The sequence below is a fragment of the Erpetoichthys calabaricus genome, chromosome 4 (genome assembly GCF_900747795.2).
Source record: "Erpetoichthys calabaricus chromosome 4, fErpCal1.3, whole genome shotgun sequence".
NCBI classification, from domain to species: Eukaryota; Metazoa; Chordata; class Cladistia; order Polypteriformes; family Polypteridae; genus Erpetoichthys; species Erpetoichthys calabaricus.
Genome location: NC_041397.2, coordinates 226304232 through 226316320, shown reverse-complemented (window position 1 = coordinate 226316320; position 12089 = coordinate 226304232). Strand labels below are relative to the sequence as shown.

The 12089-nt window shown below is 39.8% G+C and overlaps 1 protein-coding gene across 4 annotated transcripts in view; it reads left to right on the top strand.

The window, feature by feature from the left end:
• LOC114650634 (glutamate receptor 4) overlaps nucleotides 1–11180 on the top strand; it is a 473072-nt gene extending 461892 nt beyond the window's left edge. For 2 of the 4 annotated variants that reach the window (XM_051926884.1, XM_028800403.2), the window contains exon 16: nucleotides 9920–11180. In XM_051926884.1, coding sequence (XP_051782844.1) covers nucleotides 9920–10084 — 165 coding nt within the window. In that variant the 3' untranslated portion in view covers nucleotides 10085–11180. The remainder of the gene's footprint in view (nucleotides 1–9919) is intronic. The other 2 variants (XM_051926886.1, XM_051926885.1) reach the window with 1 other exon arrangement.
• Nucleotides 11181–12089: the final 909 nt, after the last annotated feature.

Here is a 12089-nt window from a genome sequence, read left to right as displayed (position 1 = left end):
TATAAACTCCAACAGCAGATTTCACATCATTGACTGGCATTTCAAAAGGGTATCTTCATGTTTCATTTGTGTAGGTCATTATAAGTAGTGATAAGTTTTAATAATGAGGACAACAATGTAGTTGTACTGACATGACATTCTTTCCCCAAGCATACACCATTCTCATATACTGTCTCGTTGTTTTACAAATGTAAGTCCATAACAATACTTTTGATGAGAACAGGCCACTCTGCCCAGCACAGCTCATCAGTCCCTGTTCGCCTAAAAACTTCAGTGTACTACCACTACCCACTGCACTGCTTGGCAGTTTACTCCACAATCCGTTGGTTATCTTTGGGGGAAAACCTTCTAATATTTATGTAAAATGTACCCTTAAATAACTTCTATTGGGCCCTAGTGATCTTATTAAATAATTCATGTTAAAGTAACAGTTGGAATCTACTGTACTAATTCCATTCATAATTTTGAACATTTCCTATCCTCTGTTTGCTTAAGTTTAAAAGATTCAGCTCTCTTAATCTTTCCTCACAGCTCATAACTTGTGTCCAAGATTCAAGTGTAGTTGCTCTTCTCCATCACCATTATCTGGCCGGAACTGTACAAAGTATTCCAGATGAGGCCTCACTAGCGCATTATATACATAAAGAATGATCTCCTTTGATTTGTACTTGACACATCAGGCCATATAGATTAACAGCATAGTAGCCTTGTTTATCACTTCTGTGCACTATCCATTACAACTGCTAAATATTTTTCTTCTTGCATGTAATATCTTTTTCCCTTTAAAAATCATCTACCAAATACTGTGTCTGACAAAGTCTGAATTTTGCCTACATCTTCTTTTAATGATTGTTTGAACTCTACTGTATCTGCCATTCCACCTAGAATAGTGTCATCAGCAAACTTGACCAGCTTGCTAGTTACATTTTTATGAACATTACTTAATATACATTAAAAAGAGTTTTGGCCAATGGGAATTGAAAGGGAAATATTAAATGTGTAATTAATTTTGTACATAGTGCTCAGTATTCATCTGTTACCTGCTTTAGTCCACTTACAGTATTATAAATGTATGGATTTCTTGGTATTCTATATATTCATTCTTAGAGCAAAAACAGAGAGGAACATATTGAAGTCACTAAAAAATTGATTTCCCTTCAAAACAAATACAATGCGGATTTAAAGGAAAAACTAGACACATTGTCAGATATTTCAATCAAGTTTTAATTTTGTACAAGTCAGGAGTCTGGCATCATTAGTTCAGGATTAGGTGTTAGTATTGCTCCTCTGTTTATACATAGGTCAATTTTTCAGGAGTACTGTTAGCATTATCCAAGTCCTTAATGATTCGACTAAACCTTAAAGTAAATTAGCCTGAGTCTACAGTATCTTCTCTTTGCCTGTACACTCTTGTGCTCATCCTTATCATTAAAGAAATGCTAGACACGTTTTATTTATCTACGGGAGGCAGAAAATCTTGACTTCCCCTTTATAACCAGCCCCAGTGCATATTTTCTGTTCCTCCAAAGTGGTGTTTCAGAAATATTTGCATTTGCTAATGTTCACTTTTTGAATATTATTACTCAAATAGCCATAGTGTTAATTTTTTTAAGAGCAAACCACAACCAAGCTTTTGATATTTGCCATCACTTGCATTTTCAATGCTCGGAGATATTGAGAAAAAACAGCTACTTGTAAAACACATCATGTTTTGTTTAAAATATAACCTAGTATATAATGTGCAAATATATATCATGAGATCCATGTTTAATGTTAATCTCATCATTTTATAAACACGAATGTCTCAATTTCATGTACCACCACTGTACTGAAGAGGCTATGGCATCTGCGGATGTAAATCCAGTGCTGTAAATGTATTTACAGTAATACAAACAAATGTTATAGTTTAACTGGAGTTACAAAAATGTCAAAGCCCTCACTTCACTCCAGTTTCAATCAGCCATATTTTCAAAAGTACTGTAATTAACAAAAGTGTACACATCCATGTTGAAATTAAGGCTTTTGATTATGTAAAAGCTGAAATCAACACAAGTCATTTCAAGCTTTTTACACCTTTAATAAGCTCTTGTAGCTGACAGTGTTTAAGTACAAACAGATGTATACGTTTAGGAAAAATAATTAAAAATGTTCAGTGCCTTGATTGCATAAGTTTGCACATCCTTTAACTAATAGTGTGTGGGGGCTCTTTTTGCATTGATTACTACAGCAACTCTATTTAGATAAGACTTTAACAAATTAGCACACCTGGATTTTGAAAATGTTCCCACTTTTCTTTGCGGAAAAACTCAAATTGCTTTCTCAATAGTTTATAGTACCGTGTATTTTTATGTTAATGTCATAAATCCTAAGCATGTAAAATCTCATATTATAATAATATGATTAATGTCCTCAAATATCCAAACTACCTTTTAGACTGTGATATCAAACAGTAAACAAGGGCTTCTCCCTTCCATTTTGTTACTGTTGCAAATACATTCTTAGCAGTTCCCCTTTACTTTCATGTAAAGTCAATATCCCTATTGCAGTCTTCATTTCAGGGTTGATGCAAGGGTTCCCCTCCTCCAGGGACTCCAAAAAGGGTGGGTACTCCGAACTGCTGTTCGGCGCATACGCACAAACGACAGTTAGGACCCGTCCCCCCACCCGAAGGCGGAGGGAGGCTACCCTCTCGTCTGCCGGGGTAAACCCCAATGTACAGGCTTCAAGTCGGGGGGTAATAAGTATGCCCACACCCGCTCGGCGCCTCTCACCGGGGGCAACTCCAGAGTGGTACAGAGTCCGGCCCCTCTCAAGGAGATTGGTTCCAGAGTCCAAGCTGTGCGTCAAGGTGAGCCCGACTATATCTAGCCGGAACCTCTCAACCTCGCGCACAAGCTCAGGCTCCTTCACCTTCAGAGAGGTGACATTCCACGTCCCAAGAGCCAGCTTCTGTAGCCGAGGATCGGACCACCAAGGTCCCCGCCTTTCGGCCTCCACCCAACTCTCACTGCACCCGACCTCCTTGGCCCCTCCCATCGGTGGTGAGCCCATGGGAAGAACAGCAGTTCGGAGTACCCACCCTTTTTGGAGTCCCTGGAGGAGGTACTAGAGGGCATACCTTCTGGGGACTCCCTCATACTTCTGGGAGACTTCAATGCTCACGTTGGCAATGACAGTGAGACCTAGAAGGGCGTGATTGGGAGGAATGGCCCCCCCAATCTGAACCCGCGTGGTGTTTTGTTATTGGACTTCTGTGCTCGTCATGGATTGTCCATAACAAACACCATGTTCAAGCATAGGGGTGTTCATATGTGCACTTGGCACCAGGACACCCTAGTCCTCAGTTCGATGATCGACTTTGTGGTCGTGTCGTCGGACTTGTGGCCACATGTCTTGGACACTAGGGTGAAGAGAGGGACGGAGCTGTCAACTAATCACCACCTGGTGGTGAGTTGGCTTCGAAGGTGCGGGAAGATGCCGGTCAGGCCTGGTAGGCCCAAACATGTTGTGAGGGTCTGCTGGGAGCATCTGGCAGAGCCCCCTGTCAGAAGTAGCTTCAACTCCCACCTCTGGCAGAACTTCGACCATGTCCCGAGGGAGGTGGGGGACATTGAGTCAGAATGGGCCATGTTCCGTGCCTCTATTGTTGAGGTGGCTGACCGGAGCTGTGGCCGTAAGGGGGTCAGTGCCTGTCGTGGCGGCAATCCCCGAACCCGTTGGTGGACACCGGCGGTGAGGGATGCTGTCAAGCTGAAGAAGGAGTCCTACCAGTCTGTTTTGTCCTGTGGGACTCTGGAGGCAGCTAATAGGTACCGGCAGGCCAAGCGGAATGCGGCTTTGGTGGTTGCTGAGGCAAAAACTCGGGCATGGAAGGAGTTTGGAGAGGCCATGGAGAACGACTTTCGGACGGCTTCGAGGAGATTCTGGTCCACCATCCGGCGTCTCAGGAGGGGGAAGCAGTGCAGTGTCAACACTGTATATGGTGGGGATGGTGCGCTGCTGACCTTGACTCGGGACGTTGTGGGTCGGTGGAGGGAGTACTTCGAAGACCTCCTCAATCCCATTAACATGCCTTCCAATGAGGAAGCAGAGCTTGGGGACTCGGAGATGGGCTCCCCCATCTCTGGGACTGAGGTCACCGAGGTGGTCAAAAAACTCCTTGGTGGCAGGGCCCCGGGGGTGGATGAGATACGCCCAGAGTTCCTCAAGGCTCTGGATGTTGTATGGCTGTCTTGGTTGACACGTCTCTGCAACATCGCATGGACATCAGGGACAGTGCCTCTGGATTGGCAGACCGGGGTGGTGGTCCCCCTCTTTAAGAAGGGGGACCGGAGGGTGTGTTCCAACTACAGAGGGATCACACTCCTCAGCCTCCCTGGAAAAGTCTATTCGGGGGTTCTGGAGAGGAGGGTCCATCGGATAGTCGAACCTCAGATTCAGGAGGAACAGTGTGGTTTTCGTCCTGGTCGTGGAACAGTGGACCAGCTCTACACCTTTAGCAGAGTCATAGAGGGTGCATGGGAGTTCGCCCAACCAGTCTACATGTGTTTTGTGGATTTGGAGAAGGCGTTCGACCGTGTCCCTCGGGGAATCCTGTGGGAGGTGCTCCAGGAGTATGGGGTACCGGACCCCATGATAAGGGCTGTTCGGTCCCTGTACAACCGGTGTCAGAGCTTGGTCCGCATTGCCGGCAGTAAGTCGAACCCGTTTCCAGTGAGAGTTGGACTCCGCCAGGGCTGCCCTTTGTCACCAACTCTGTTCATAACTTTTATGGACAGAATTTCTAGGGGCAGCCAGGGTGTTGAGGGGGTCCGGTTTGGTGGACTCAGGATTGGGTCACTGCTTTTTGCAGATGATGTTGTCCTGTTTGCTTCATCAGGCTGTGATCTTCAGCTCTCTCTGGATCGGTTCGCAGCTAAGTGTGAAGCGGCTGGGATGGGAATCAGCACCTCCAAATCCAAGACCATGGTCCTCAGCCGGAAAAGGGTGGAGTGCCCTCTCAGGGTTGGGAGCAAGATCCTGCCCCAAGTGGAGGACTTCAAGTATCTCGGGGTCTTGTTCACGAGTGAGGGAAGAATGGAGCGCGAGACTGACAGGCAGATCGGTGCGGCGTCCACCGTGATGCGGGCTCTGCATTGGTCTGTTGTGGTGAAAAAGGAGCTGAGCCGTAAGGCAAAGCTCTCAATTTACCAGTTGATCTACAGTATGTTCCTACCCTCACCTATGGTTATGAGCTATGGGTAGTGACCAAAATAACGAGATCGCGAATACAAGTGGCTGAAATGAGTTTCCTCCGCAGGTTGTCTGGGCTCTCCCTTAAATTTAGGGCGAGAAGCTCAGTCATCCGGGAGGGGCTCAGAGTAGAGCCGCTGCTCCTCCACATTGAGAGGAGTCAGATGAGGTGGCTCGGGCATCTGATCAGGATGCCTCCTGGACACCTCCCTGGTGAGGTGTTCTGGGCACGTCCAACTGGGAGGAGGCCCCGGGGAAGACCCAGGACACGCTGGAGGGACTATGTCTCCCGGCTGGCCTGGGAACGCCACGGGATTCTCCCAGAAGAGCTAGAAGAAGTGGCCAGGGAGAGGGAAGTCTGGGTATCTCTGCTCAAGCTGCTGCCCCCGCGACCCGACCTTGGATAAGCGGAAGAGGATGGATGGATGGATGGATGGATGGATGGATGGATGGATGGATGGATGGATACAAGGGTTCCACTATCATTAAAATGTTACATTTACTATTAAACTATGATACCCATTGACAGTGCTGGTTGAAGCCCGTTTGGAGCCCCACGCATGGTTGAGTCCTGCAACCACCCCCTAAAACCACCAGGCCAAAATAAATGCACACTGGATGTTGAAACACAGATGCTTAAGTTTAATACAGTAGACTGAAGTAATGGCAAACTAAACCTGTGCGAAGTGCATACAAGGTAATTACATAGAATAGTAACAATGATCTTTAACAGGTGCTTAGGGGCAAATGCATAATTAAAATATAAAAATAAATTAAAGAACACAGTTATCTCTGGAACTATGTACATTATACATTTTATGACTTAAAACATAACACATAATTGCATAGTTTCACAACTGATCTTTAGCAAGTGTAAGGACTGATGTGACATTGAGAACTTTTCTATTTTCTATACTAGACTTCCTTGCTACAATGTCCTCTATGACACTGTCAAATGAAACATGACCAGCAACCTCATGATTGATATGCATTATAGTGTGCTTAAGTAGTTAAACTATTTACTATAAAATTAAATTATTTTAACTTCAAACTTAATGTGCAATCTTTTGTTTTAGAACCTTTCTGACAACTACAGAGCCTGGTGATGTCTGTGTTGTCCAGATAGCACCATTATGCACAGGGACAGACTTAGGTGGAAGAGGGTCCCTGGGCTTGAACCATTTTTTTGGCTCCCCATAGGTGTTCTAAGGGAACCACTGGAAAATACTGGTATGTAATGTCAAAGCAAAGGATTCATCTAAACTTGAATAGGCTCTACACAAGAACAGCAAGTAGTATGTGAGTATGTAATAGGTGTGTGGTTGCCACAAAAACAACAAAAACAGCAAAAGAGATATTGAGAGATGGAGAGACACAAAGAGTATGCATTGGGAAAGCTTAGAATTATACTTGATAGCCATCAGGGTACAGTAAACCTGAATATCAGAAACAAATGGAGTCTGGTCCTTCAGCTGTCAATTTTGTGAGAGAAAGATTCAGAGAAGGAGGAACAAATATCAAAAACATTATTGTGACACCAAGTTACTTTCACAGTATTAGGTATTTTTAGCTGTCCAAATAAAAAAAATTGAAAACAAAAGTAAAAATACATAAAAATAAAAAAAAAACTTGAGCAAGTTTAGTTTTTCGCCAGTTTGCAGACTCTTGGACACTTTTATCCAGCTGCCAATATTATTTATTAAATATTTACTTTAATATTTACAGAAATAGGGCCAACTTAGGGACTGTACGAGGTCCAGTTTGTGGTTTGTTAACAACATTCTGCTCATTTATGTCAATTGTAGAGAAGAATTTATTTTCAAAAAGAATTTTTCACTACTGTGCGAAGTGACTTGTAAGTTGTCAACAAAATGCTAACAACTGACAAGAAAGCTGAAACATTTTGATTCGTGATTCTCATCTAGGATGAGCCATGTGGCGTTTGAAGTAAGGGCTTTGTTGATCAGTACATTTAAAGGTCAGACTTTCAAATTATTAAGTTTAATAAGTGTAAAAAAAAAAACCCAGCAATTCATCACAACTTACAATTAGATCAAATGAACACTCTGAAATTTTGTTTCAGTGTGAGGTGTTGGAAGAGTTTCCGTGCCTGTCTGTTGGGCTCAGTCACAATTACATGTAAGAGCCGTTACTTCTGAACCAATTTAAATTCAGTAAGTAATCTTTTGTATGTGATACATTTGCCTTTTATCTAGGAGATCAGTGAACGGCAGCTATGAAAGTTACCTAAAGCTATTTTAAAGCATGCACATTCAAAAGTGGCATCAGAGTTTACTGTTTGTACAAAATTATCACCTTCGTATACTTCACTGTCACTAAAATTACTGCCTGTAATGCTGTCACTATTATAACATGGCAAATCGCTTTTTTCTTCATGCTCTGACAATCCATTTTCAATTCTCCTGATGCCACAAATGCTGTCCAGCAGCCACTATCCATCCTGCAGTTTACTGAAGACGCGGATAGTGATGGTGTGCTTACAACTAGTGATGGATGACTTATCTTAGGGATAACGGTAAAGGGGTTAAGGTAGGTCTAGCGGTAGGAACATTTCTTTTGAAGAATAAATGTGTTTTGAAGGCATGCATTCTGAAGGTCACAAGGAGCAGGTGGAGTGCAGCACACTCCTTCTAAGACAAATTGAAATTGGCTTGGTAAATCGGCACCCTGTACAGCTGCCTATGTCACTTAATGGGGTGACAGGCCAACATATTACATTAGAATTAAGGTTTGTCTTTGGTTTCCCTGAATTTACATTTCCCACAAATTAAGAATTTCCAGTGCTTGCTTTTCATAGGAAGTAAAAGCTCAATTTGAAAGTAATGAAAAATGTTTTATTGTTTTACAGCAGTCACTTTCCTTGTTCAAAGTTTCTGTCATTATAACAAATATCAGTATATTCTCATATAAAACTTTATTTTGAGTAAATGCAGTCAGACCTTTTCAAAAGATTGTAAAAGATAATCATGTATAAAAGTAGATGAAGTAAATTTAGCCTCACTCTTTATAGGAAGTGATATTGAGAAGAAAATTGAGCAAGACATTTATATTTTTAATGTAAAGAAAGTTAAATAAAATTGTGTAATGCAGCTAAGACAACAAAAGTAGTTTTGTCCAACATATTACTGCTAGTTAAGCCTGCATATGCAATAATGCATGCTGATTCAAAAATCTTGTATTATAGAGGTGTCTACTAAGGCAGGGAGCATGGACCATAATGGCGGTACATCTGTCTAAGCCTCCATTGGCTTTTAGTTCCAGGATCAACCAAATACTTCCCAATAAACTACCTTCTAAATAAAAATATCGTCTGACTTTTCTCATAGTTTCCCTTGCAACATTGTCTGAATAAATGAAAATTGCATAAGCTATTATACAGAAGTAGGTACTACTGTCTAACTATAGTCAGTTAAATTGCGAAAAACAATAATATTAAAATAAAAAATGACTGGTGGTAATAATTCTTTGCATTTATATAGCGTTTTTCTCACTACTCAAAGCGCTGAGCAATTGCAGGTTAAGGGCCCAACAGAGCAGAGTCCCTATTGGCATTTATGGAATTCGAACCGACAACCTTCCGATTGCCAGTGCAGATCCCTAGCCTCAGAGCCACCACTCCACTGGTGTTCAAAGCAATCAACTTAATGCGCCATATTTTATGCATCACCATAAGTGATTAATCAATCATTCACAATGAATTGCTTCAGAAAAAGTGGAGCTGTTACAGTATTTTGAAAAAAAAATATTGTTTCTACCTGAATTTATTGTTTTGGTGTGATTATGACTTACTACTTACTGAATGTTATGAATTGCGCTCTTTCCCAGCAGCAGCCAAGTTGACTTTATAGTAAAGAATTTATCAGCGCTAACATTCTGATATAAGATGGGTGTGAATAATGGACACCAAACAATAGTATACTAGCATCTACAATGTATATACTATCTGATTGATACTGAGGTATCAGACATACTTACTTACTTAACCACTAAAATCTTCATGCACACATATGAATTATTTTTCAACACATTTTGCTTGGACATACTGGAATGTAATTGTTTTTACATGCACAAAACTGTTTTTTTAAACCACTAGATAAAATCTGAATAGTTTACATGTTAATCCCCAGTGTAGTATATTATGAAAATGTATTAAAATCTGAAGTATTTATAACTTAAAATTATAATTACCTTTTATACTCTTTGAGGGATTGTTTTTTTGTTTAAGATGAGGTTCTTCTCTCACCTGTTAACTATATTTCTAAGTAGGAATATGTAGCTTTTAAAATGAAGAAATGGGTGTGTCTAATATTTTCATTTTACATTGAGACGCCACTGCTGCAAAGAGTCACTGTAATAGACATTTCTACTTAGAGTGCCAAATTATATCTTTAATCAGTTTGTCTTAATCATTTCATATGAATGTGAGCAAGTATCTAATTATACAGAGCAATCACTGTTTTCAGCAGGTCTATGAGGGAGAATAAAGATTTGTCAACCAGGTATATAAGTCACAAATGCAGATGTCTAGACTATCTGATAGCCCTGTTTTGGTGTTTCTTGTTGCCTGCTCTTTTCATCTTGTTGTTTGCTTGTTGTTTCAGCAAGAGATGATTTTATTGTCAGCCTTTCTCTTATCTTTTTTCTTTTCTGTCTCTCTTGTCTTTAGCTTACCTTTACTGAAGCCATGAGAAATAAAGCCAGGTTATCCATCACCGGCAGTGTTGGAGAGAATGGGAGAGTGCTTACCCCAGACTGCCCAAAAGCAGTGCATACAGGGACATCTCTTAGGCAGAGTTCGGGACTGGCAGTGGTTGCATCGGATTTACCATGAAAACCAAAAATATTATAGTGCCTTAACAAAAAATTATATATACAGTATGTATGTATATATATATATATATATATATATATATATATATATATATATATATATATATATATATGAGGAAAAAGGAAAGAACAAAATGTGTGACTGAAATGCAACACAGACAGGAAACACCTGAAGAATCTTTTTCCAATCTCAGTGGTTGTAATAAGAGGAGGAGATATATCTCAACATAAATGACATATTCAGAAGATAAAAACTCAGTGCATGAGCTCTCCTCCAAACACCCAATCTCAGATTTTATATCAGGACACATCAAAAACTGGTGATGGGGAAAAAATCAAGACCAGAAAACTGTACTTGAAGAAAAAAAACTGTGCTATTAAGCATTATTTTTTGCCACTGTTGCTCATTAAACTGTGTGGAGATGAACAAAAGCAAAAAAAAAAAAAAAAATAGAACCATGCTTGTTAAACACTTGGCTTTTGTCTTAACAAAATAACACAGAGGTCCAAGAACATAATAGCCTGTGACTTACTGAATATCCATATATGACATGGGTAAAGAAACCCAGTTGTACTGGGTTAAGTAAATAAAACAAATCACTATACTGTGATATGAAGAAAACTAAATATGTAAATTCTGTGAAAAAGAAACAAAATAAATTATTTACATTGTCTTTTAAAAGGAAGGGAGTTGCAGTACAACATGCTTGCTTTTTAACTGTAAATAACTCAGTAGAGGACAAGACACATTTCTCTTTTATAACTATATTAGGGAAATATTCATTGCAATAATGAGTATAAGATAACATCACTGTAATTAACAAAAACACAAAAAATTATTAATCTTTTTTATATAAAAGGGCGTGGCCATCATCTTGTTTGCTGTTTCATCTGCTCTGTTGCTTCATTTAGTGTCACACAGAAGCACATTTGTCCAATTCAAAAATCCAAACGTCAAAGGAGTTTCAATGTCCGTCTTCAGCGTGGTGTCAGGACACGGACTAGGAGTGAGACATGCTGCAATGATTAACGTTTTAGTTACATGTAATAATAAATTGTGTTTTTTGTACCCAACAAATGAATAAAACTAAAATATACATCTAATAGTCACAAGTTATTGATGTCTGTAGTCTGCTAACTATGATTTAACTGTATGTTTCTGTTTTAATGCCAGTTAACATTTAAGCTGTTAAGAAAAAAGGTTTTATTTTTTCATTAAAGCAACTGTATTAGAATTTCAGATTTAAATCATTTTTAATAAAAATATGAAGCAGACATGTTGTAGTTTTCAGCAGCTATGAATGAAAAAATGTTTTTCCTACAGCCACGTAATGATATGTTTTGAGGGATATTTGGTGTGTGTGTGTTTGGGTTGGTGGTTACTTTCCTGAAGATGTTTGTATCAATTTGCATTTCAATTTACTATTGGCCATGGTAATGTTTCTACAATGTTTTTTCACTGCATTGCTACTCCCATTGTCCTAAAGTTGTAAACTGCAAAAACACTCAACTGGTAAGTATTTGGAACTGAACTGTTAAATGTCTAGAGTTTGCTTAAGCCCAAAGCATTCTGTGAGCAGTTTTACATTAATTGTACCATCACATTTTACCTGTAAATAGAACATTGAAAGGATGTCTGTAAATGGTGCAACACTGCTAGACATCACAAAACCACATTATATGAACTTATTCACATCAGTCTGATGTCAGCTGGGCTCCACATCTTCTTCTACTACAAATCCTCAAGGTGAGCAGTTCCAAATTTTACTACATCTAGTGATTATAACAAATCACTGTCATAATGGTGAATGCAGAAATACTTAATCAGTGGAATAAAAACAAGTTGTATTTTATACATAACAGCTTTAATAACCTGGGAAGGCTTATTGTTATTTTACATTGTGATTTTGATCTGTCTCAGATCAATCTTTATAGTTAAAAAGTGCTTAACCAAAAAGGGCACATTCGCCCTCAAGACATTATTTTTGAGCTAGCAGATCAGCAAA